The 27,403-nt window shown below is 43.0% G+C and overlaps 1 protein-coding gene across 6 annotated transcripts in view; it reads left to right on the top strand.

The window, feature by feature from the left end:
- oxr1a (oxidation resistance 1a) overlaps nt 1-27,403 on the top strand; it is a 182,522-nt gene that overhangs the window by 90,969 nt on the left and 64,150 nt on the right. Inside the window, exon 1 of one of the 6 annotated variants that reach the window (XM_061777066.1) lies at nt 23,932-24,899. The exons of 4 other annotated variants lie outside the window; for them this stretch is intronic. In XM_061777066.1, coding sequence (XP_061633050.1) covers nt 24,839-24,899 — 61 coding nt within the window. In that variant the 5' untranslated portion in view covers nt 23,932-24,838. Of the gene's footprint in view, nt 1-23,931; nt 24,900-26,816; nt 27,209-27,403 lie in introns of those variants that run through there. One more of the 6 variants, XM_061777064.1, reaches the window with a different exon arrangement.

The following is a 27,403-nucleotide window of genomic DNA, read 5'->3' as shown; positions in this document are numbered from 1 at the left end:
TACAGCAGTTAAATCAATAAATATGATGCAGAATGCACCTTCTGCTTTTTGCATCCAGCGCCTTCCCGTCTTCGTCTCTTTCCGGTGCTGTGACGTCACGTGAGCCAAACAGCCTGTTCATTCGGCGTTGTGTGCTATTGTTCCGTGCTGTTGTTCTCGTCCTTGTGTATTTGTTGTTGTTAGCGATGTCACAATGGTTTATTGTGTGGCATTTGGTTGTACAAATGGTTCAGGCAGTGGCAAGAGTGTTTTTTGGCTTTCCAAGTGAAAAAGGAATACGTGACCAGTGGATAGGGAAAGTCAATCGACAGGGGAAGAAACGTGGTCAGCTATGGGTGCAAAGCAAGCATTCAAACTCTGTGCTGATCACTTCGAACTGGCGAGTTTTGAGAAAGACTTAGCAGAAAGCATTGGATACAGAAGTAGAGGCTGAAACCAGCTGCGGAGCCAACTATGTTTCCTACGGCAATCGGGAACTCAACCGCCAGCAGCAGAACTAAATCTCGCAGCCGCCACGGTGCAGCGGCGAAGCGACGCAGACAAGAGGTGAGGATTTCCTTGTATATACCTACGACTATTATGGTTACTTTGCACTGGGCAGTAGGAAAAAAAGACCCACGCAGTACTTTTCAGTACTGTCATCTGTACTTTTGCCTATATGACAAGTCAACAGACACGGCAAAGACTTTCTTTGCAGCGTGTCATAACGCCACTCGAGCGAGGGGCACACAATATGTAGGAATACTGCATACTATGTAAAAGCTTGTGCCGTGTCACTGAAACATATGAATATATAATACGTATAGTCGTGCTAAAAAATATTGACACCCCAAATATTTCAAGCCTGGCATTGGGTGGGCATTGGGTTCCTGTGGCCCCCACCGGGTGGCCAGTTGTCGGGGCGCCTCGGTGGGGCCGGCGGACCGCCTTGGGTCCCTCGGTATGGCACGTGTCCCGTCCACCGGGCTGCTCTCGGATAGGCACCTGGGCCTGATCCTGCCCCTCGATTGATTGGGTGGGGTCCTCAGCCTCTGTGGTGCGGGCACAGCAATTACAGGACGCCTCTGTCAGTCTTTGTGCATGTAAAACGGTGTCAATTCACTTGCATGTGTCCGCAGGCACACAACCCTGGGACTCTTCCACTGGGTGTGGGGCCACTCACTTATTGTGACAAATAACTCATGAATATGCAAATTGCTTGTGTAAAGACTTATAATTTACATCGTCAATCCCATCCCACTTCAGTTGTACAGCCAGGTTCACGACCCTTATCCTGCATGCTTCTTCTCCTGTCCTTGTTCTGTTCTAGCTTGTCCTGTCCTTCCCTCACAGGGTGTAGCACTACAGCCCCATGCAACACTCATATTTAATGTTTCATTGTTGTAGATAATGTAATGACTTCTCATCCTGTTTACAATTAGTGCTTTGTCTTTTGTCTGTTTCTTTCACCCCTCTAGAAACTTTGTTCTGTTCGACTCTGATTCTCAATTATAACACTAAGAAACCACAGCGGAAGCTTAAGAACTCCACTGTGACACAGTAAAACTGTTCCGGCATAAAAGGGATACAGATCTTCCATTCTGGTTGACCTAACAGCCAAAGAGAACAAAAAAGACTAATAATAAAAATGTACAGTTTGATGATTCTAAGTTCAGTTGGGTGCTCCTGTACGTCGAAATCCTCCTCCTCAACTTGCTCGCCATTGCGTATAGAGTGTAGAGCGCTGTGTTTGTCAATTGCAACGTCACTTTAAGTAGCCCTTGCGGTGGATAGAGTAACCACACCCCGGTATCTTGAGCTTCGGGTATGTTTGGGGAGGGCTCAATATGCGTCATAAAAACCTAATTTTTAGCTAAACTATACTTGAAAACTTGCTGGAAGTTACGTGCATGTATTACATAACATATAAACAATGCAAATGTGAATTTTAACTGACCCCATAACATCTTTGTCATCTGACCTTTAAAGGTTAATTGTATACTTAGTCATTCCCAGATAGCAGTGGAGCAGCTTTAAACCACACTTGGTTACAGGCAGAAATTGTCACCTCTTTTTTCTATGTTTGAACTTCCCTTATTATTCCCTCAGCACCTTTGATGTTATTATCCGGACCAATGTAAGTCCATTGAAGTGGCTTCTTAAAGTTTGGGTTTTTCAAACATAACTGTAGCAAAAAGTCAATGCACATTCACAGACTATTTAGACATGGTTCTGTATAATACAACACCTCAGAGGTTTGCTGATGAATTTTTGTTGGTCATGTTTCTGCCTCGGAGGAGGGCAAAACAAACAATACTCAATCAATATTGCAGGTTACATTTAAGGGAAGGCAGATTCTTGGTAAGGAACAGTTTACTGTATGTAAACTCTTGTAGAAGTTAGATTTAATACTGTAATTGAATGCTCAAACGGGTATTTACAATCTTTATCATCGGCAGCAAGGTCAAGACTTGAGCTTGCCAGACCGACGGGCACAAACACACACCCGGAATAAAAAGGAACACTTATCCTCAGGCTTCCTCAATGTCACTACCATCTCTATGATGTCAGCACTGCCACAAATGTCCTTTAGATATTGCCTGACATTTGTCATTTGTAAATGTCTCGAGACATCTATGATCCATGTAGCCCTTAAATCAATTCTGGGCTTTTTAAGCAGCTCTTGTAACCTTCATGCTTTCAAAAGGGAGTCGTATTTGCCAGCCTGTTAAAATGCTCCACATTGACCCGTTCCAAGGTTAAATGCTGATTTTTATCTACAACCCCAATTCCCATGAAATTGGGACGTTGTGTTAAACATAAATAAAAACAGAATACAATCATTTGCAAATCATGGTCAACGTATATTTAATTGAATACACTACAAAGAACAGGTATTTAATGTTCAAACTGATCAACTTTATTGTTTTTAGCAAATAGTCATTAACTTGGAATTTTATGTTACATTCCAAAAAAGCTGGGACAGGGTCATGTTTACCACTGTGTTACATCATCATCATCATGTTGTTAAAAGAAAAACAACATTCAACAAACGTTTGGGAACTGAGGACACTAATTGTTGAAGCTTTGTAGGTGGGAATTCTTTCCCATTCTTGCTTGAGCTGTTCAACAGTCCGGGGTCTCCATTGTCGTATTTTACATAACAGTCCGGATGGTTCTTTTTCTCTTTGACCTGGAGGACATGACGTCCACAATTTCCAAAAACAATTTGAAATGTGAACTCGTCGGACCACAGAACACTTTTCCACTTTGCATCGTTCCATCTTAGATCAGCTCAGGAACAGAGAAGCCGGCGGCGTTTCTGGGAGTTGTTGATGCTTTGCATAGTAGAGTTTCAAGTTGGACTTACGGATGTAGCGCCAAACTGTATTTACTGACATTGGTTTTCTGAAGTGTTCCTGAGCCCATGTGGTGATATCCTTTACACATTGATGTTGTTTTTTGATGCAGTGCTGCCTGATGAATCGAAGGTCACGGGCAGTCAATGTTGGTTTTCGGCCTTGCCGCTTACATGGAGTGATTTCTTCAGATTCTCTGAACCTTTTGATGATATTATGGACCGTAGATGATAAAATCCTTAAGTTCCTTGCAATTGTACATTGAGGAACATTGTCCTTAAACTGTTCGACTATTTTCTCACGCACTTGTTCACTAAGAGGTGAACCTCGCCTCATCTTTGCTTGTGAATGACTGAGCAATTCAGGGAAGCTCCTTTTATACCCAATCATGGCACCCACCTGTTCGAAATTAACCTGTTCACCTGTGGGATGTTCCAAACCGGTGTTTGATGAGCATTCCTCAACTTTCTCAATCTTTTTTGCCACCTGTCCCAGCTTTTTTGGAACATGTTGCAGCCATAAAATTCTAAGTTAATGATTATTTGCTAAAAACAATAAAGTTTAATTTAAGGAATTGGGGTTGTACAACAAAACAAACTGTCGTATGTACATGATCAACCTTTTTTTGATCTAAATCCCTGGAAGTACCCACAACCAGGATACCAAGATTTGCAGCTACTTTATTTCCCCCATTTGGACGACAACAACAACATTTATTCTACAGTTATTAAAAAAACACGACTCAAGCAGTTTGGTCCATATATTGTAACTCTTAATTATGATTGTTTGACCTGAAGCAGTACTGGTCAGAGGTTAATTATACATTTCATATTTTTATTGTTGATATGCCTAGTGTTGAGTCCAGGGTATACTCTGCCTATTGCCCAAAGTCAGGTGTGATGGGCTCCAGTTTCCCTGTGACCCTGAACAGCATAAGCAATTGAAGATGGATGGATAGATGGATGGATTGAAAGGTGTATTACTTCATTTTGTTCTTACTTGACAATTAAAATTGCATAAATATTACTTATAGCATAACCTGTACAGTATTTAAAAGTATAATAATGGCAGGTCCCACCCCTGGAACTGTATTAATCCGATTTCCATTATTTATCATATAAAATAAATAAGTTCTTAGTGTCTCACCAGGAGATAACAAAAATGCTAAGACATGAAAGCTACTTTGTCAGCAATTTCAATGCATATCCCACCAGTGTGCTTGTATGCGACATACTGTACCATACAATATATCCTCAAATACCTGGCCTCTGCTTTAATCCTGTAGACAGTATGCCTCAATTAAATGGCCTCAACTGTTCCACTTCAAAACAATAAATAAATAAATAAAATAAACATAGCTTCCTCTCCCCCCTTCAGTAGATAACAGGTGGTTTAACCTTTAGTATTTCAAAATACTTTCCACTCAGTGGCACAGTTCTTTTTGCGTGGGCATTGTTTGGTATACACCCTCAGTCAATTGCCATCAAAGTGTGGTCAATCATCAAACATCATGGTAGTAGGTCAGTTTGTAATTCACCAGTAAATAAAAAAAAGAAGTAAACAAGAAACGTCTTTCATTCCTTTCTTCATCATAACCAATCCAATTTTGTTTTCCTCTCATTTCATAAGAAAACTATTTTTTGTTAAAAAATGGGGCTTTATTTGTTGAACAAACCAAGCAACGAGAAATGGGTTAAAAACAAAGTTTGTGTCTTATCATAACTTTACCAAAGAGCTTGCCTTTTTAGTTGCATTTCCAACTGGTCACAACGAATAATAAAAGGACACACAACTACGTAAATTTCACATCCCATTGTACTGTAACACTGTAGTAACAGTTTTCTTACACAATCATTTGTTACAGATGAAGGCCCCCTTTCAAACAAATGCCTCCTTCAAATAAACCCTTGATACTCTGCAGTTAGGTTAATACTGTAAACCCTTCTGGACACTGAGGAAATACAGTAGTATTGCAAAGTTGTTGAAACAAAGATTCATTCAACTGAATGTTCACTGAGATTACATTATGTTCTTAGAAACAGATTATGAAGGGAGCAGTTCCCTTTAAGTAAATGTGTATCTTTTGTACAACCATTCCTGTTTAAACAAGCATTTTCAGCAGTTAAAGTGACTAAAAAGTATAGCTTCAAACAAGCATCTTGCGCCCTGTTTTGCTCGTTCCTCATTTTCTTCAAGCACCCCTTTATTTGAATGTCCAAAGCTTTGTATTGTACATGCTTCAGGGCCACATTTGCTATGCACTGGTTTATCCAAGAGGAAGAGTAGCTGGAGGACAGGATTTAGCCGGCCAGAGCGGTATGCTGTCTTTTCATACGGGTCATTGCTTTGGACAATCACTGGATGGCAAAGCTCTGGAAAACTGTGACAAGGAAGCATAATGGTGAAAGAAACATTCATCAGGTTTGAATGGTTCCTTCTTGTTCGAATCAGTAACAACCAATCTGAATGTAAGTACAGCAGTGCAGAAATTATACTGATATTAATGAACAACATTGGAAAGTTCTGTTGTTGGTTTTTTCAGTTGTTTCTTTCAAATGTGTCACATTTATTATATTGCATTGTTGCAGGGACAATACTCAGCACTGATGTATGCTGAACGGAAGGTCATGACTGCTGCCCTCAAGTTCTTGACAGTTTGCATTTGGGGACTTGTGTATCAGGCAGACATGCAGGCTGTGTACATGCTGTGGGCTCTTGTGCCACATTTAATTGGCTGATGCATGTCTTGACAGCTTCCGACCCTGTATGACCCTTCGAAGGTACAGAAGACGGATGATATGATGATGATGATGATCTTACTTTATGAGTGCAAAGTAAAACAGTATTTTCGGCAGGACTATCATGATATCCCCGTCATGATCTAATTAAATGAAACAAAACAAATGTCCTTTAAGTTGCTGGTTAAGTAGAAATTGCTTTTTACGCTTATGTATTAATGCATTAATTAAACAATAAGAGTATCCAGTGACAACTTAGTAAGTTGACAATTACCGTAATTTCCCGTGTATAATGTACACCCATGTATAATACGCACCCCCAAAGTTGACCTCAAAATTATGGAAAACCCTTCTACCTATGTATAATGCATTTTTACAATGCATGATTTTGCTTCTAGCCATGTGATCAAAGCATCAAGTATTATCTGTATTTTGTTAGTTTTTTAAAAATTATTCTGAAGTTAAGCATTTTATTTGAACACGTAATCCTTTTTTTTTAATTTAATTGCTCTTATTTTGAAATTCACAGCCCTACTTTTATTTCATAAATTAGAAAAAACACAGTTGTGCTCATATGTTTGATTACCCTGGCAGAATTTGTAAGATGGGTACAATTCTTTAAAGAAAACATGAAGGACCAGGCGAAACACATTTTATTTTAATGGGATTCAAATGAAACTTTGGTCATGTCATGGGTGTGTGTTCTGGTTGTTGTTTTCCCCCTGTCTCGTACACACCTGCTCCTGAGAGCATCTTCCCCACCTGTACCTTGTTGGCATGTTCAAGCATTCATTGTTTCCACGTCACCGACTCATAGTAAGACGAGACCCTGTTCTGATTTCTGACCTTGCCTCTTTGCCTCACGTTTTTTGGATACTGCTGCCTTTTCGGATTGCCTGCCTGTGTACCGACCTCTGCTCGTATATTAAACCTCTCTTTTGTGAAACTGTGCATCTGTATTGGAGTCGTGCACTTTGGGTCCTGTCCTCTGTTCCGTTCATGACAGGTCAAGCATTTCAGAAAAGCATTATCATTAAACAAAACACAACAATAAAGAAATTAATGATGGTTGTTGTTAAGTCATCAGTCATATTTATATTAAAAAAATAAAAAAAATAAAAAAATATTTCACAAATTCTGCCAGGGTGTGTAAACATATGGGCACAACTGTACATATATGCATTCATACGTACCCCTGTCATATTGTAATGAAAGTGTAGGGTACATGTTTTTTTATAACCACTAGGTGGCGGTGGCATTTTGGAATGAAAGTGTACAGGTTTTTCATACCCACGAGATGGCGGCATACATTTATAAAATATGAAAGTTGTTTCCATTTGCCTCTATACCTATGTATAATGTGCACTATTGACTTTTGACAAATTTTTTGGAGGGAGGGGTACTCATTATACACGAGAAATTATGGTACATCCCTTCATTCGAATTGCTTTGAAATTATTATGAATTTATGATAAAATTTATATTAAAACAGAAATGACTGAGAACAATTTAGTACAGAATTGTGTAGAAATAGCATTAAACAGTTTTTCACCATTTCAGTTTTCCTCATTTTTTGGGGGTCGGGAGGGCGTGGCTAAAACTGTACTCAGTGATGCGCCGCTTTCCCGCTATTGTATAGAAAAACTGAGCGCCATTGTTCGCATCAGTGGTTATCCGGCGCAATTGTGAGGCTCTTGCGAGTAATAATTACATGTTCCTTGGATGCCACAATTTACAGAACAACTTGGTATTGTAATTCAAATTCCCAAGTGTTATGTATTTTGTGTTATTCAGGCTACTGTAATACTGTATGTCGAAATGTAAGCCATCTTGGGTATATAACTTGCAGGAAATATGTGTTCAAATGTCTGTCATGTAATGTGAACCACAGGCTGAATGTTACTTCTCAAATTATTTTTTTCATTTTTTTTTCATTTTCCTCACTTTCATGTTTAAGATCATCAAACAAATGTAAATATCGATAGGGTAGATAACACAAGTATTAATAAAATGCGATTTTATTTATTAAGAGGGGGGGGGGGGGGGCTATTCAACGTTACCTGGCTGTGTGTGAAAAAGTAATGGCCCCCTAAACCTAATAACTGGTTGGGCCATCCTCAGCAGCAACAACTGGAATCAAGCATTTTCTATAGTCTTTCACATCTCTGTGGAGATATTTCGGCCCACTCTTCCTTGCAGAATTGTTTTAATGTAGCAACAGTGGAGGATTTCTGAACATGGACGGCCTTTTTAAGGTCATACCACAGCATTTCAATCAGATTTAAGTCTGTACTTATACTAGGCCACTCAAAAACCTTTTTTATTTATTTTTTATTTTTTTAAGCCATTCAGAGGTTGACTTGCTGGGAGTATTTGGATTGTTGTCCTGCTTGCTGCAGAACTCAAATGCGCTTAAATTTGAGGTTGAGTGGTTGATGGTCTAAGATTCAAGATTTTCTGGTACAGGGCAGAATTCATGGTTCCATTAATCACAGCAAGTCGTCCAGGTCTTGAAGTTGCACAGTAGCCCAACACTATCACATTATCACCACCATGTTTGACTGTTGGTTTGATGTTCTTTTTTTTGTTCTTTTGTAACTAGACACACACTTTCCAAAAAGTTCAACTTTCATCTCGTCAGTCCATAGAATATTCTCCCAAAAGTCTTGGGAATCCTTCAGATGATTTATTTTTTGTTTGTTTGTTTTGCAAAAGTAAGACAAAGCTTTGTTATTTTTGGTCAGCAGTGTTTTCACCTTGGAACTCTGCCATGGATGCTATTTTTGCCGAGGCACTTCCTTATTGTTGAGTCATGAACACTAACCTTAACTCAGGCAAGAAAGGCCTGCAATTCATTAGATGTTATCCTGGGCTCCTTTGTGACCTCCTGGATGAGTCGTTGTTGTGCTCTTGGGGTAATGTTTGTAGGCTGCCCACTCCTGGGAAGGTTCACCACTGTTCCATGTTTTCTCCATTTGTGGGTAATGACCCTCACCCTGGTTCTCTCGAGTCCAAGAAATGGCTTTGTAACCCTTTCCAAACTGATAGATTTATCAATTTATTTCTCATCTGTTCTTGGATTTCTTTGGATTGTGGCATTTTGTTCCACCTTTTTGAGATCGTCTTGCCAATTTCATTTTGTCAGACAGGTTCTATTTAAGTGATTTCTTGATTGAATTGAATTGATTGAATTGGTCTGATTACCCAATCAGGCATCGGTGTGGTCAGGGAAATAAAGTTTTCAGTTAATTAATGATTTAACAAGGGGGGCAATTACGTGTTCACACGGGGCCAGGTAGCTTTGAATAGTTCATTTTCCCTTTAATAAATAAAATAACCATTTAAAAACTGCAATATATTACTATTTATATACTAATATTGTTGCTTTTGGTTATTCTGGGGGGAAAATAAGAATAGTTTAAACATTTGTTGATTGATTTTTGGTTTGTTTAAAAGTGTTTTTTCCCAAAATAGTCAATTTACATTTGATCGAGTTATGATTCATGATGATAGGCCTACCCTGCACACCCCTAAAAGATAGCATCCAATTAAGTGTATCACTCGATAACACCTTAGATGATGCAATATGCCCCTAGCTAATAATTTAACCAACAAATTATCCATTTACTCCATCTCATGGGGGGTGAGATTCATTATGCAATTTAGTGTGCTTGTGGAGCCGACAGTATCAGGTGATGGAGGAGGAGTGTCCAGAGTGAGGACAGTTTTACAACAGACGAAGAGAGTGCAGAACCTCTTTCCCACCTGTCTGTTTGGCTATAATTTCCTCTGATCCCACAGTGTACTTGGATTGTATTGCCTTTGGGGGAATGAAGGGTGAAGAGGCTTATGTTGTTCAGTCTATGTACTTTTGTGCTCTTCTTGTAGCTTAGTGAGTCATGCAAGGCTTTTTAGGCTAATGAGGAAATATATGACGGTGTCTGGGTGTAAAAGAAAGCAATTAACTCTGTCCCAAGAGTTCAATGCAGATAACAAAGTGGACACAGACATAATGGGGCACTTGTTTTGTGACTTTGCCTTGGTCACATTGCAACTCTTTCGTCAGGGTTATTGTCAAGCCTTTAGTGTAAGGATGTGCTTTATTTTTTTTTTCAATAAACTGCCCATATAAATGGAGCTATGGCCAATGGCTGCTGTGTGTATCCTCCTCCCCTGCTCATATACAGTACATTGGCCACCAGAATTATATAGTACTATTATTCTCTCTCTCTCTCTCTCTTTCTCTCTCTCTCTCTCTCTCTATATATATATATATATATATATATATATATATTGTACTATTATTCTCTTATACTCAAAATTAAATTACTTCTGTATGCATATTCAGCTGGATTCATAAAGAGCATATTTGCCATGGAGTAAAACGAGATTGAAGAGTGGGAGGGTCTGCCTATGGATGTGTTCTTTCTCAAAGACACAGTGGTATTCATTCGTCGAGGTGGCATGAGACAGCGCAGACAACCACAGAAGATAGATGTCCATGAGCGGGGGCTGTGGAAGTGGTGGTGAAACATACTTTAGCTTGCTCGGAAGCCATCAGTCATCGATCACCACTAGGCACTCTGCAGACCAAATCCCAAGAGGGCAACAACAGTGGATTGAATTGTTGCAGGAGCAGGTCATTGTCAAACCTGATGGCACAACTTGTCAGCCATGCATTTTTTAACCTTGGGTTGATGAGATTTTCTCTGTAAATGTCCATCCACTTTTAGTGACCTTTAAAGAGCGTCCTGCTGGCATTTTAGAATCGTCTCCCATTCCATTTACTCAGTCGGCACGTATTGCTCCTCTCGCTGTGACTTGAGTTGCTGTCCAATCATACCTTCTGGCACAGTCTGACTGTATTGTCGTTAGCAGACATTTCAGTGACTGATGCATCATTGAACAGAATAAAGCAAGTCTTATTTGTGGTGTGTGGACAAATTTAATTTTGAACCAGTTTTCCTTCCGCTTTGTCCATATTTGGCTAAGACCGCCCCTTTCCTCTGATTGGTTGCCTCTGTGTAGAAGACCTACTTGTGAGAGCACACGTTTATGTTGACGGCGCTTGCTCGGGAGCGGAGAGGTAGACTGAGATTTTCCCTAGTGACTGGAATTTAGGAATGCATGGATGACTTTAATTCATATTTCACATGTTTACTGAGGCACCATAGAGACAATATTACATCCCAAATACTAGAAAAAGTTGCTTTTGGAAAAATATGTCCCCTTTAAATCATGACATAACCGTGGCTAATCACATTTTTGGTCAAATCAAGAAACCATTTAAATAGAACCTGTTTGAAAAAATGAAGTCGACCAAAAGCTGCCTTAGTCTAAGATGGGGCTGTCTTAGTGCCAATGGCATGGGTAACGTACACATCTATGAAGGCACCATTTAGGCACCATTAATGCTAAAAGGTACATACAGGTTTTGGAGAAACATATGCTGCCATCCAAGCGTCTTTTTCATGGACGCCCCTGCTTATTTCAGCAAGACTATGCCAAACCACATTCTGCACGTGTTACAACAGTGTGGCTTTGTAGTGAAAGAGTGCAGGTACTAGACTGGCCTGCCTGCAGTCCAGACCTGTCTCCCATTGAAAATGTGTGGCCCATTATGAAGTGTAAAATACGACAACAGAGACCCCGGACTGTTGAACAGCTAAAGCTGTACATCAAGCAAGAATGGGAAAGAATTCCACCTACAAAGCTTCAACAATTAGTGTCCTCAGTTCCCAAACGTTTATTGAATGTTGTTAAAAGAAAAGGTGATGTAACACAGTGGTAAACATGACCCTGTCCCAGCTGTTTTGGAACGTGTTGCAGCCATAAAATTCCAAGTTAATGATTATTTGCTAAAAACAATAGTTTATCAGTTTGAACATTAAATATCGTGTCTTTGTAGTGTATTCAATTAAATATAGGTTGAACGTGATTTGCAAATCATTGTATTCTATTTTTATTTATGTTTAACACAACGCCCCAACTTCATTGGAATTGGGGTTGTATATCGATTCACTCCACACAGAGGGAAATATGTGATGATTTTTATTTTAAGTAATTTGGATAATATTTTACGCCTAACAAAAACATAAAATTCACCATCTCAAGAATTTTGAGTTGAATATTTCTTAAAAAACATTAAAATGTTTTACTATAGAAATTAGGAAGGAATTGTCTTCTAAAAAGGTATGTTTTGTTGTTTAATGAACATTTTATAATTTGAGTCTACTGTAGGTTTGAATGTATTTGTGCTTTCAAGTATTGAGAATAAGATCCCCTTTAATACTAATGTCAAAGAAAAACAAATACTTGCATTGATCCTTTGCCCTGCATTTGGTGAAACATTTACCATCTAGTACAATGTCTATTTTGTATTTTCTTTTTCAGCTACACCTCTTTTCACTTTGGATGGAAAACATTGGTGTACATAATTTCTTTTTATGATATTTGGATGCATCATGCAAAATTGGGAAAATTGACAAACATTTCCGCCTGTCATTTTAGTGACACCAGTTACACTTATATAACCACAGTGTTGAATAATTATCCCTCCAGATGATCTGGTGAATCATTGTCACTAGCAGCACACGACATTTGATTATTTTATTCATTCATGAATATTTGTGTCCTGCTGTTAAATTGAAAAACATGCTCAGCTGCTGTAGCACGAACAGCTTTTGAGGGGCGAAGCTTCACATCTCTGAAGAGAGTCCGCAAGAGGGTGGCATCCTCTGACAAGTGCAGTTATACCCCTGTGATTGCTGCCATTGTCTGGATGCCTCAGCCTGCTTCCTGTACCACCTAAATGTCTTCATTGGTCATCTTGTTAATTGCTTTTATGGAGGCTGCAGGATAATCGAACAGAACACTTGTGAAACACATAGCCGTTTGTGGTCTAGTTGTTGAATTGATACGCTAAGAAATGCCACATGAGATCTATCACTTCCATCCATTTTCGTCCGCTTATCCGAGGTTGGGTTTCGGTGGCAGTAGCTTTAGCAGGTAAGTGACTGAGGACCATGGTCTCAGATTTGGAGGTGCTGATTTTCATCCCAGCCTCTTCGCACTATTGCAAATCGCTCCAGTGAGAGTTGGAAATCACTGCTTGATGAAGCCAACAGAACCACATCAATCTGCAAAAAGCAGAGATGTGATACTGAGGTCACCAAACCGGACCCCCTCTATGCCTCGGCTGCGCCTAGCGATTATGTCCATAAAGGTTATGAACAGAATCAGTTACCAAGGGCAGCCTTGGCGGAGGCCAACCCTCACCGGAAACGAGTCCAACTTACTGCCCGTATCATAGGGTTCGGTACCCCATACCCTGCGAATCTCATCCACCCCTGGGGCCTTACCACCGAGAAGGTTTTTAACTTCCTCAGTGACCTCAACCCCAGAGATAGGCGAGCCCGCCTCAGACCCCAGAATCTGCTTTCTCATGAGAAGGGGTGTTGGTATAATTGAGGAGGTCTTGGAAGTATTCTCCCCACCGACTCACAACGTCCAGAGTCGAAGTCAGCAGTGCCCCATCCCCATTATAAACTGTTGATGGTGCACTGCTTCCCCCTCCTGAGACGCCGGATGGTGGACCAGAATTTCCTCGAAGCTGTCCGGAAGTCGTTCTCCATGGCTTCACCGAACTCCTCCCATGCCCGAGTTTTTGCCTCAGCGACCACCAAAGCTGCATTCCACTTGGCCAGCCGGTACCCATCAGGTGCCTCAGGAGTCCCACAGGCCAAAAAGGCCCAATAACATTCCTTCTTCAGCTTGACTGCATCCCTCACCGCTGGTGTCCACCAACGGGTTCAGGGATTGATGCCACAACCGGCACCGACCACCTTACGGCCACAGCTCTGGTCGCCCGCCTCAGCAATTGAGTTGCGGAACATGGTCCACTTGGACTCAATGGGGACGTGGGTGAAGTTCTGCCGCAGTTGGGAGTTGAAACTCCTTCTGATAGGCAATTCTTCCAGACGTTCCCAATCACGCCCTTACAGGTCTCACTATCCTTGCCCATGTGATCATTGAAGTCCCCCAGCAGTACGATGTAGTCTCCAGTAGGAGCGCTCTCCAGCACCCCCTCCAAGGACTCCAAAAAGGGTGGGTACTCTGAACTGCTGTTTGGTGCATAGGCTCAAATAACAGTCAGGACCCGTCCCCCGACCCAAAGGTGGAGGGAGGCTACCCTCTCGTCCACCGGGGTGAACCCCAATGTACAGGTGCAGAGCCTGGGAGCAATAAGTGTACCCACACCTACTCGGCGCCTCTCACCGTGGGCAACTCCAGAGTGGAAGAGAGTCCAACCCCTCTCAAGAGGACTTGTACCAGAGCCCAAGCCTTGTGTGGAGGCGAACCAGATTATATCTAGTCGGAACAGCTCGGGCTCCTTCCCTGCCAGAGAGGTGACATTCCACGGCCCTAGAACCAGCTTCTGTAGCTGGGGAACGGATCGCCAAGGTCCCTGCCTTCGGCCACCACCTAGCTCACATTGCACCCGACCCCTATGGCCCCTCCAAAAGGTGGTGAGCCCATGAGAAGGGAGACCCACGTTACCCTTTTGGGCTGTGCCCGGCCGGGACCCATGGGTGCAGGCCTGGTCACCAGGCGCTTGCCTTCGATCCTCACCTCCAGGCCTGTCTACAGAGGGGGGCCCCGGTGAACCGCAAAGGAAAACGTTTTCCTCTGGTTTCAATCATCATAGGGGTCTTTGGAGCTGTGCTTTGTCTGGTCCCTCACCTTGGACCTGTTTGCCATGGCTGACCCTGACTTAGCTCTTTGGATCATCGGGACAGAAACCCCTCCACCACGATAAGGTGACAGCTCAAGGAGGGGTTCCTGGACTTTAAAACATTAAAATGTTTGTGTTTTCCAGCAGGTGAAGCCACATGAGTGAATTTGTTGCTATATCCAAGTCTTAAAGATTTCGATTCATGGAAAATATCAGCCCCTCCTTGAGCCGTCACCTTGTCGTGGTGGAGGGGTTTGTGTGTCCCAGTGATCCTAGGAGCTAAGTTGTCTGGGGCTTTATGCCCCTGGCAGGGTCACCCATGACAAACAGGTCCTAGGTGAGGGACCAGACAAAGCACGGCTCAAAGACCCCTAATGATGACGACAAACAATGGACTTCGTTTTCCCTTGCCCGGACGCGGGCCACCGGGGCCCCCCACTGGAGCCAGGCCTGGTGGTGGGGCTCGAAGGCGAGCGCCTGGTGGCCGGGCCTGCACCCATGGGGCCCGGCCGGGCACAGCCCGAAAGGGTAACGTGGGTCCCCCTTCCCATGGGCTCACCACTTGTGGGAGGGGCCATAGGGGTCGGGTGCAGTGTGAGCTGGGCGGTGGCCGAAGGCGGGGACCTTGGCGATCCGATCCCCGGCTACAGAAGCTGGCTCTAGGGACGTGGAATGTCACCTCTCTGGCAGGGAAGGAGCCCGAGCTGGTGTGTGAGGTCGAGAAGTTCCGACTCGATATAGTCGGACTCGCCTCCACACACACCTGGGGCTCTGGTACCAGTCCTCTCGAGAGGGGTTGGACTCTCTTCCACTCTGGAGTTGCCCATGGTGAGAGGCGCCGAGCAGGTGTGGGTATACTTATTGCCCCCCGGCTCGGCGCCGGTACGTTGGGGTTCACCCCGGTGGACGAGAGGGTAGCCTCCCTCCGCCTTCGGGTGGGGGGACGGGTCCTGACTGTTGTTTGTGCCTATGCACCAAACAGCAGTTCAGAGTACCCACCCTTTTTGGAGTCCTTGGAGGGGGTGCTGGAGAGCGCTCCCGCTGGGGACTCCATTGTTCTGTTGGGGGACTTCAATGGTCACGTGGGCAATGACAGTGAGACCTGGAAGGGTGCGATTGGGAGGAACGCCCCCCCCGATCAGAACCCAAGCGGTGTTCTGTTATTGGACTTCTGTGCTCGTCACGGATTGTCCATAACGAACACCATGTTCAAGCATAAGGGTGTCCACACGTGCACTTGGCACCAGGACACCCTAGGTCGCAGTTCGATGATCGACTTTGTGGTCGTGTCATCGGACTTGCGGCCGCATGTCTTGGACACTCGGGTGAAGAGAGGGGCGGAGCTGTCAACTGATCACCACCTGGTGGTGAGTTGGCTCCGATGGTGGGGGAAGATGCCGGTCCGACGTGGCAGGCCCAAACGTATTGTGAGGGTCTGCTGGGAACGTCTGGCAGAATCCCCTGTCAGAAGGAGTTTCAACTCCCACCTCCAACAGAACTTTGCTCATGTTCCGGGGGAGGCGGGGGACATCGAGTCCGAGTGGACCGTGTTCCGCGCCTCCATTGCTGAGGCGGCCGACCGGAGCTGTGGCCGTAAGGTGGTCGGTGCCTGTCGTGGCGGCAATCCCCGAACACGTTGGTGGACACCAACGGTGAGGGATGCCGTCAAGCTGAAGAAGGAGTCCTATCGGGCCTTTTTGGCCTGTGGAACTCCTGAGGCAGCTGATGGGTACCGGCTGGCCAAGCGGAATGCAGCTCTGGTGGTCGCTGAAGCAAAAACCCGGGCATGGGAGGAGTTCGGTGAGGCCATGGAGAAAGACTTCCGGACGGCTTCGAGGAAATTCTGGTCCACCATCCGACGTCTCAGGAGAGGAAAGCAGTGCACCACCAACACTGTGTATAGTGGGGATGGGGCGCTGCTGACCTCGACTCGGGACGTTGTGAGTCGGTGGGGAGAATACTTCGAAGACCTCCTCAATTCCACCGACACGCCTTCCCATGGGGAAGCAGAGTGTGGGTTCTCTGAGGCGGGCTCTCCTATCTCTGGGTTTGAGGTCACCGAGGTAGTTAAAAAGCTCCTCGGTGGCAGGGCCCCGGGGGTGGATGAGATTCGCCCGGAGTTCCTAAAGGCTCTGGATGTTGTGGGGCTGTCCTGGTTGACACGCCTCTGCAACATCGCGTGGACATCGGGGACAGTGCCTCTGGATTGGCAGACTGGGGTGGTGGTCCCCCTTTTTAAGAAGGGGGACCGGAGGGTGTGTTCCAACTACAGGGGGATCACACTGCTCAGCCTCCCTGGTAAGGTCTATTCAGGGGTGGTGGAGAGGAGGGTCCGTCAGGAAGTCGAATCTCAGATTCAGGAGGAGCAGTGTGGTTTTCGTCCTGGCCGTGGAACAGTGGACCAGCTCTACACCCTCGGCAGGGTCCTCGAGGGTGCATGGGAGTTCGCCCAACCAGTCTACATGTGTTTTGTGGACTTGGAGAAGGCGTTCGACCGTGTCCCTCGGGGAGTCCTGTGGAGAGTGCTTCGGGAGTATGGGGTACCGAACCCCCTGATACGGGCTGTTCGGTCCCTGTACGACCGGAGTCAGAGTTTGGTCCGCATATCCGGCAGTAAGTCGGACTCGTTCCCGGTGAGGGTTGGACTCCGCCAAGGCTGCCCTTTGTCGCCGATTCTGTTCATAACTTTTATGGACAGAATTTCTAGGCGCAGCCGAGGCGTAGAGGGGGTCCGGTTTGGTGGCCTCAGTATTGCATCTCTGCTTTTTGCAGATGATGTGGTTCTGTTGGCTTCATCAAGCCGTGACCTCCAACTCTCATTGGAGCAGTTCGCAGCCGAGTGTGAAGCGGCTGGGATGAGAATCAGCACCTCCAAATCTGAGACCATGGTCCTCAGTCGGGAAAGGGTGGCATGCCATCTCCAGGTCGGGGATGAGATCCTGCCCCAAGTGGAGGAATTCAAGTATCTTGGGGTCTTGTTCACGAGTGAGGGAAGAATGGAACGGGAGATCGACAGGCGGATCGGTGCAGCGTCTGCAGTGATGCGGACTTTGTATCGGTCCGTTGTGGTAAAGAAAGAGCTAAGCCGAAAGGCGAAGCTCTCAATTTACCGGTCGATCTTCGTTCCTACCCTCACCTATGGTCATGAACTGTGGGTCGTGACCGAAGGAACAAGATCCCGGATACAAGCGGCCGAAATGAGTTTCCTCCGCAGGGTGTCCGGGCTCTCCCTTAGACATAGGGTGAGAAGCTCGGTCATCCGGGAGGATCTCAGAGTAGAGCCGCTACTCCTCCGCATTGAGAGGAGCCAGATGAGGTGGCTGGGGCATCTGATTCGGATGCCTCCCGGACGCCTCCCTGGTGAGGTGTTCCGGGCATGTCCCACCGGGAGGAGACCCCGGGGACGACCCAGGACGCGCTGGAGAGACTACATCCTTCGGCTGGCCTGGGAACGCCTCGGGATCCCCCCGGAAGAGCTGGATGAAGTGGCTGGGGAGAGGGTAGTCTGGGCGTCCCTGCTGAAGCTACTGCCCCCGCGACCCGACCCGGATAAGCGGTAGAGAATGGATGGATGGATGGATGGAAAATATCAGGTTCTGTGAAATGTGTTCACAAAAAAACAGTTCTATTTTTTCATCTTAACTTACATAACTTGATAGGCGGTTGTGATGTCAGCAAAGATGAGGTGGGTAGAGTAGCCCAATATTGTACTCAAGTAAAACTACTGTTACTTTAGAATAATATGACTCAAGTAAAAATAAAAAGTAGTCCTCCAAATAATTACTTGAGTAAGTGTAAGAAAATAATCACATACTTAGTAACTAGTGAGTAACTTAAATCAGAGCATAAACATCAAATAAAATACAAAATAATAAAATAAAATATCCATCCATCCATTTTCCATATCACTTATCCTCACTATGGGTGTGCTGGAGCGTATCCCAGCTGACTCTGGGCAAGAAGCGGGGTAAACCCTGAACTTCTCGCCAGCCAATCGCAGGGCACAAATAAACAAACAATCATTCCCACTCACATACTAGAGGCAATTTAGAGTCTTCAATTCACCTATTATGCTTGTTTTTGGGATTGGGATTTCGGAGAAAACCCACGCAGGAGAACATCCAAACTCCACACAGGTGGGGTCGGGGATTGAACCCCGGACCTCAGAACTGTGAGGCAGACGCTCTAACCAGTCGTACACCGTGTCGCTCTTGATGAACAATATCCCTTAATTTAAAACAAATATTTATAAAAAAATATTTATGAAATAACAAATTAAGGTATATGCAGCTCCAAGCAAGGTTCTTATAGTATATTGTTTCCCCTTGTTAAACAGCACAATACTGTAGGCTCACCAGGCAGATTACAAAAACAGGAACAAGGCTGCAGTGGATATCAAAAGTACACACGTTGTCACGACACAATGGTATTAGTTTTAACTGGACCCAGAAGCAAGTGGAGGCAGAAGACGTTTGTGGAGAATGATTTATTGAGAAGGAATTTGGAGTAATACCGTTGAGCCGTAATGGCGGGTCGTCGAGACTGCAAACGTGTGGGAGGCGGTGACGTGAGCACCTGGACGGCTTGGCGGCGTGGTTGAAGAGGTCAGCAAGGCGGGGAACACGGAAAGAGCACTGAGGACGAGGAAAAACATGGAGATCAGAACAATGCAAACAAGGCGTAGCTTACGTGCGACTACAGAGCCGGTGTACCACGGGTGAATGTTAATACTCTGGCAGAGGAGTCCTGGATCTGGCAGGCTTAAATGCAGGTGATGATGAAGGCTGATTGATAACAGGTGCGCGGCCAGAGTAGTGATGATTACTGGGAAGGGAGCGAGGGAGGAGGAGAGAGAGAGAGAGAGAGCCGCAAAGCGTCACCCAAGCGCCAACACAGGAACTACAGGGCGTAGCTTAGGACACATAGCCCTGTTCAAATGCCAGGTTTTTGTGATGTAAAAGAATTTTGGCCAAGATAAAAAATATTTGTAAAACCTTTCCACCATTAATGTGACCTAGAATTTGTCCAACTCAACTGATTTATTTTTGTATCTTCTTGAGAGGGGAGGTGAAAATAAACAACTGACTTGACTTGGACTTGACGTTTAACCTGCTGCCTTCTTGGCTAGGTCACCATTGCAAAATAGATATTCTGTTTTAATTGGTGTTTTATCTGGTTAAATAAAGTTTAAATAAAATAAACAAATTAGGTTGCACAAGGATGGACTCCTTATAACTGGCATGTGGCTGTGTTCAGGAGTAGCAAATCACATTCAAACTTATGTTCAATGGGAGTCCATACACACCTGCCACCATTTCAGTTTTTAAGTGCCCAAAACCAACAACACATGCGTAGGCCCTTACACAAACATTATTTGCTTTATCCAGTAAAATTACTGAATGAAGAAGCTGTTTGCTGAGCAGATTTATTGATAAAGTGTGTGTGAGAGAGCGAAAGTGACCGAGGGGGGGAGAGAGAGAGAGAGAGAGAACAGAGCGTCCCCCAGAAGATGAATCTTTTAGAGTTACTTGTGACCATAAAATAGGGCTAACGTTGCCATATACACAACCAAAGCCACAGCAAAAACATCTTCAATTTACTGCAAGGTGTTTTCTCGAGTTAGAAGTGGGCTGAAATATTTTTTTTTTGTAGTCTGTAATGTATACACGAGTCGCCCGCGGCTGTCACAAGTCACTTTGACTGGCTCATGAAGCCCAATAGAAGACTTTGCGTGCGGACTTTCTCGTGTCATTTGATTGGTAAACTTGAGTCAGACATCACTGTGGTAACGTTGAATTGCAGCAATGGCGCCCGATGCGACGTCGAAATCGTAAGTCTGAAAATAGATCGCGCATGCAATTTTCGATCGAAAGACAGTAGCAAGTCAAATGTAGATCACTGTAATGGCGTAAGAATACCATTTCTTCTTAAGATACTCAAGTAAAAGTAAAAAGTATGATTCATTAAAACTACTGCCAAGCACAATTTATCCAAAATGTTACTTGAGTGAATGTAACGGAGTAAATGTAGCGTGTCGCTACCTACTGCTGCTTAAATGTTGGAGTCAGAGAGTGTGTGTGTTGAGTGCCTGGGTGTGAGTTGCAGCCGATAGCAGCAACTGCATGAATTTGCATTGTTACCACTCGTGGTAAAAAAGCAACTGCAGTGCATCAGCAACTGTGACATTCTTGACCACATACAAGGGCATTACAATATAATATCACAAGTGAGTATTTAATGATCATACTTGATTGATATATGAGGGGTTTGTCGGGAAAAAAAAGTGTCTACTGATCACAGACTATTCTGTGACATTTGTTTGGGAATTCTGACATCACTCTTTAAAATGACAATTGTTGCAATATTTTGAGACCACTCCCTCCCATCCAAAAAAAAAAAAACACTACTAGTTTATTCTTTTCTCAGAACGTTCAAAGTTCATTCTCATAGGATCAATACATTTTGGCAGATTCTTTTTTTTTCCCCCTTTTTCTCTTTTCTATGTGGCCCCAAAACTCCTTCATACGTACAATATGAATATTTATTTGCCTCAATTCAATACATCATAACCCAATAAAGCATTAGTTTATGACAGTTTCATTACAATGGATTTTTTGCCTTTAGTAGATGCCATTTCAAATTGGCTTCGATGTCTTTGTGACTTGCAAAACTTGTGGCAATGCTGTTCGGCAGTTCCTCCATTTTTCACTGCTTCGGTCACACTAGTAGAGAATGGAGGCTATAACTATGAAAAAGCTTATACCTGCTGTAGAGTGCGCATGGTAGTTTACTGAAGCTAGAAAATGCAATATCTTATATCTTAAATCCTATGAGGTTGAAAAGGAGGGGAAGACCCGACTCCCTTCATGGATGTTATGGATGATTTGATGAGCAGCACAGTAGGCTATATCACGCAGCCACAAGGCCCTGTGGGGTGGCGCTGGGACAGTGTGACACCCATCTGATTACACTGTCCCATTGCCAAGTGTATCAGAGGGGTCCCCGTGTAAGGTCAGTTATTATATTGTGATGTAAACCTGATTGACCGTAACAGTTACAAACTCCGCTATACAGTAGATCTCACTTACCCGTGAGCGTAGGCCTTTGATCTCATCAAACCAGGTAACAGATATGTAGAATAAATTGACCTTGTTTTGTGACAAAATCCCTATGAGCAATTTTGAGTTTGTGTTATTACAAATGATTTCTATTAGAAAAACGTACACTTAAAACAGTTAAAGCAGTTTTTCGATGCAATTTTGCCACTGGGTGGGTGGTTGTGGGAAGAGTCAAAATGGAATCCATTTCTCTTTAATTTTGACTATCATAGCAATCCAGATGACACAGAGTTATATCTAGCAGTGTCTCCAGATGACTACAGTTCAATTGAGGTGTTGTGTCTAAAACAGATAAATAACTGGAAGAGCCAAAATTGTCTTCAATTAAACTACAACAAAACTGAGAATTATTTGTGGCAATAAAGAAAAGAGGATTGCTGTTAGTAAATACCTGAAGGCCGGGTTAACACTGGACCCCCCTGAAATCTGATGACCCCCCCCCCCCCCCCCAGATGATTGACATATCACGGCGCCGCACGTTTTGTCAAAAGGAGCTGTTTGGATTTTGAAATTAGTGACGCCTTTTGACTCCTAAGTCCCTCCTGTAAAGTAGTTGGCGCTATGTACCACAGAGAGTTGTAATCCACATTTATGAGGAAAAGAAGAAGAATCGCCACAGAGCTACTCTACGTCACGACCTCATCCTAAAGTAAGTTTTACAGTGGTGTCCTAATGAGTCACTGTTTAAAATCACTTTTTTGTTCAGATAGATCATTTTTGCTAGAAGCTAAAGTTAGCATTAAGTTACATCTCATGGTGGTAAAAACGAAAACCTATATCCCAGCGCATGCAGTGTTTCAATAAGCAGTCAGTGCAGTGTGCCAGTCTCTCTCGCCCACTGGCACACACAAACACGGGCACATGGTCAAGTTACATCTCATGGCGTCTACGCATGACCAGTGTCAGCTTCCAACAGCCACTCCACATTAACGTGTACATGTAATTCGGGTTGCTGCTTATATTGACGTGTTTCTCCAATGATTTTAGAGGAATGGAACTTGCAAGCAATCGGCCAGCTAGCTGTTTCATGTTCTGTTGGCTTCAATTAAATATAATGTGAAAGAGGCTGGGGGATTATCCTTCACGTTTTGCCCTTTTTATGTCTGTATCCTGATATGTTTGTTTAAAAGCTTAAAAACTGACACCGCTACAGTGTCAAAAGTGTTGCTGTTTTCCCCAGTATCATCAATTTAGCTTGTTTAAAATAGGTACAGCCTACCTGTAATTCAAGTGAATTCAGCCTTTTTATTTGTCTGTTTTATTTTATTTTATTCAAGAAGTCTTCCTTTTTTAACTACAAAAAAAAGAAGTCTACCCTTTTATTTACTTTATAAAAGGTGTGCCTTCATATTTGTCATGTTCATGTTTCATATATATATTAGACTTTACACCACACCGATTTTATCGGACCAATCGGTATCGGCCGATATTTAGCATTTTATGCTGATCGGCTTGTCATAATAATGTCATAATTCGCCGATCATTTATCGGCTCCGCAAAAGACATTTACTCCGCGTCACCGCGCGCACAGTATATTTGAATCCAAAAGCTAGTTTATTTTTAGCCTTGTCACGTGTCTTTTGACGTCGTACTGTAAATATCTGATGGCCAATTATTTATAAAAAAAAAAAAAAAGTCTGTGGTGATGGAGAGACAGACAACACGTCTAAGGCAGGCAACACGTAATGCCCGGATCAAACTACAAGACAAATTTGCTCTTTCACGATTGCACTGTCAGAGTACTGCAATAAAATCTTGTATTCCGATACCACCGTATCCTGTTTTTTACGATCATTGGGCATTATCTTGTCAACTCAAATGCGACCGGATACACTCTTATCGTGGCGACGACAACAAGAGTGGAGCGAGCCGACTGTATTATAAGGACCAAATGGGGGAAAACGTGTGTTGGTGGTCACCGGTGCTCAGGACAAGAGAGGACGTTCGTTTAAGACTTGCTTGACGTATGTTCACGTACTTTTAATACGATACGGCTCACAAGCAGGCAATAAAATGTTATGTAGCCTAGCAAGCTACTGCTAGCACGAACGGTTGGACGTAAACATGCCACCGTTCTGTCGAATCATGCTCTAAAGTTTCGGTGTGGGTGAAGTAATTTAATTAAAAATAAAGTAATTTAATTACAGTAAGTTAGCACCCAGTATTTCTGTCATGTAATGTTGGTTTGACCTGACTGATTAGAATACACAATCTGACTAGAGCAGTGATTTCCAATCTTTATGGAGCCAAGGAACATATTTTACAATTGAAAAATCTCACGGCACACCAACAAACAAAAATGTCACAAAAAGTGGATACATTAATTACTGTATTTACTTCCTGCCAGCTAATAGAAGACCATGCATTTGTTCTGTCACTGTGCCTCACTGGCGTAAATAGAGGAACAAATACACATTTTTTATTGTAAATATAATTTTTTTAGCAATTAAGTACACAAGTATATACAGTAAATGAACAGGTCATTTAAATGGACACATTCCTCCATCTTGTGTTCAGTTATCGTTCTTTTAAACTCGCTGATCGGCCCCAAAAATCCTGATCGTGTAAAGCCTAATATATATCAACTGTTTTCATGGTTTCGACAGTGCATAAAGGCTTTTGTATTACTGGGCTATTTTTTTTTTCTGTGAAATATATTTGAGTTGCTAAAGAATGTCAAAAATTTGGGTTGTGGCTTGATGACTAAGTTAAATTTTGGGTCCTGAGGTGAAACCAGTTGGGAACCACTGAGTAGCGGAAAGTTTGAATATTAAACTTACATCTACAGTGGCCTATTTCCCTTGACATTTTTTAGGCTTGAAGTGGGGATTTGATAACATTGTGCAATTGTAAGTGATGCTAAGTGTAACAAAACTGGCCTATTTATTTTTTTCATAGGGTCCGTGAGAAATGAAAATACAGGGGGACAAGATATATAACTTCTTTTTAAAGAGAAGCAAGTCGGGTAACGGTAAGGTGGACAGAGAGAGTGTGGGTGAATAGCTTGGGTGTGAGTATCTGTGAGTGGGAAATTGTGAGTGTGTATGAGTGGATAACCGTGTGAGCGGGTTACTCTGCGATTATTGAAAAATTGTTGCAGTTGTTAAAGTTGTGTTTGTGTGTACATTGTTAATAAACTTTCATTTATGCGCACAAACCTCATCTTCTGTGTGCTTAGTATGTACATTGCAACATTTCGAGACTGATTGCAATTCATTGGTCGAGAAACAAATTCTTTGTCATTGTCTGGGACCCCCTGAAATAGCCTTGGCCAACCCAAGGATAAAAGTCTAGCTCCGCCACTACCTGGAATCACTCTCTTTAAAAACCAAAGACCAAGTCCGAAACCTTGGTGTTCTGATTGACTCCGACCTGACTTTCAACAGTCATATCAAATCAATTACTAAAACTGCCTTCTACCATCTGAAGAACATATCCAGAGTGAAGGCTTGCATGTGTCAAGCAGACCAGGAGAAGCTCATCCATGCTTTTATCTCAAGTAGACTTGACTATTGTAATGGTCTTCTGACTGGACTCCCTAGAAAGAACATTAAACAGCTTCAGCTCATTCAGAATGCTGCAGCTCTGGTTCTGACCAGAACAAAGAGGTCAGCGCATATTACTCCAATTCTAAAGTCTTTACACTGGCTTCCAGTCAGCTTTAGAATATATTTTAAAGTTTTGCTACTGGTCTATAAATCACTAAATGGTTTAGGTTCTGAATACATGAATGAAATGCTAATGGAATATAAACCCAGTAGGGCTCTGAGATCGACAGACTAAAGTCAAATAGTGGAACACAGAGTCCAAAGTAAACACGGTGAAGCAGCATTTAGCTATTATGCTGCACACAAATGGAATAAGTTGCCAACAGAAGTGACATCAGCCCCAAGTGTGCATGTTTTTAAGTCCAGGTTAAAAGCTCTTCTTTTTTCCCATGCTTTTTAGAGCATCTCCACTTTTAAAAAATATTTCTTGCACTGTACGATGTTTTAATTGTAATTTTTTTCTCTTTGTTTTACATGTTTATAAGATGTTTTTTTCCCCTTTTTAAATGCTTTTAATCATGTAAAGCACATTGAGTTACCTTGTCTGAAATGCGCTATATAAATAAACTTGCTTTGCTTTGCTTAAACTGAACATTTTGTAACAGATTAAACAAACCAATCAGTGCACATAATGTTCTGTTTTACCCTGTAGTTGATTTGTTGGAGTCTTACTACAGCACAAGCCATAATTTTTGGATCCGTCAAAAGTATTGATTGTAGAAGTATTTCGCACAATTTTAATACTAAATGTTATATATAGTGTATAAACTAAAGGAGGGAAAAGATCAACTGACATTTCACAGAATTAGAAATATACACAATTCCACTATCATATAAGGATGCCCCGCATATCATGTTATGAAATGAAAACCATGAGTTATTTCCGGTTCTTAAAAAAATAAAATCACAAACGTTCACTTGACGGGCAATAAAGCCTTCACTACTCATGGTCTCCAGCAGATGGGGCACATTGAACTTGTACCTGACTCAACTTTTTTCAGTTGTTTAGATATTTCTGATCTTAAATGATATGAATGAATAATTTTCTGTAAAATACTAATAAATAGTCGTGACAGTATTTAAGCACCCTCACTTTTTGTTCACTTCCTGCAAGAAAGTCTGTGGTTTCCGTATTTAAGTAATTAGCTGATGTGGATTTGAAAAAAAATATTTAACAACTAATGGGAATCAAAGCAAAGTAAGCCACTTACATTCTTCATTTTGCAAAATGTGCTGTATGTTTGTAAATAGATTTTATAGCATTTGTTGCTCTTGGCAACAAAAACAATAGCACTTTTCCCGTATTCTATCGAAACATGCAAGTCGTCAACGCTTGAAACGTCAGCCTGCAGCTAAACTGCGTAGCACAGCTGGACTGCACTCGGAACAACAAACAAAACAAAAGAAAAAAAGTCTGTATGTGTTGACGTATGTAGTTCCTGTTTAGGAATGTGTGGACTGTTTGAGACTTTCCACACCCCGAGTAGAGGCTCTGGTGCAAACGGCGGACTGACCACACTGTTTGCAACAATTCCAAGTAGTTCTTAGCAACGTTTTGCAGAAGTTATGGACTACCGCTCCATACTTTCTGTGACGAGCAGCGGCGCGGGGGCTGTTAGGGACGTGATCATCCACAGACTGTGGTCTGGATTCGGCCAGGAGGACAACGTCGTCTGTGACCCTCACTTGGCCGCGACAGTACTGAATAGCAGCACCGTTCACTCCAAAACAGGTTGGTGAGACACCTCGCTTTTCATTTTTAGCAGCTTTGAGAACACTGCCAACTGTTTTCGCTAGGCTAGCTCGTTGACGTGTGCTGTGCGACAACGCGCTGTGTGGAAGAACTCCCATTACATATCTCATAATGTCGTGTTGTTTCATCAATAACTTAACAACTGGACACTTTTAAATTTGATTTGCTACTTTT

The sequence above is a fragment of the Phyllopteryx taeniolatus genome, chromosome 6 (genome assembly GCF_024500385.1).
Source record: "Phyllopteryx taeniolatus isolate TA_2022b chromosome 6, UOR_Ptae_1.2, whole genome shotgun sequence".
Lineage (NCBI taxonomy): Eukaryota > Metazoa > Chordata > Actinopteri > Syngnathiformes > Syngnathidae > Phyllopteryx > Phyllopteryx taeniolatus.
Note: the sequence above shows the minus strand (reverse complement) of the source record. Positions and strands in the feature narration are given on the sequence as shown.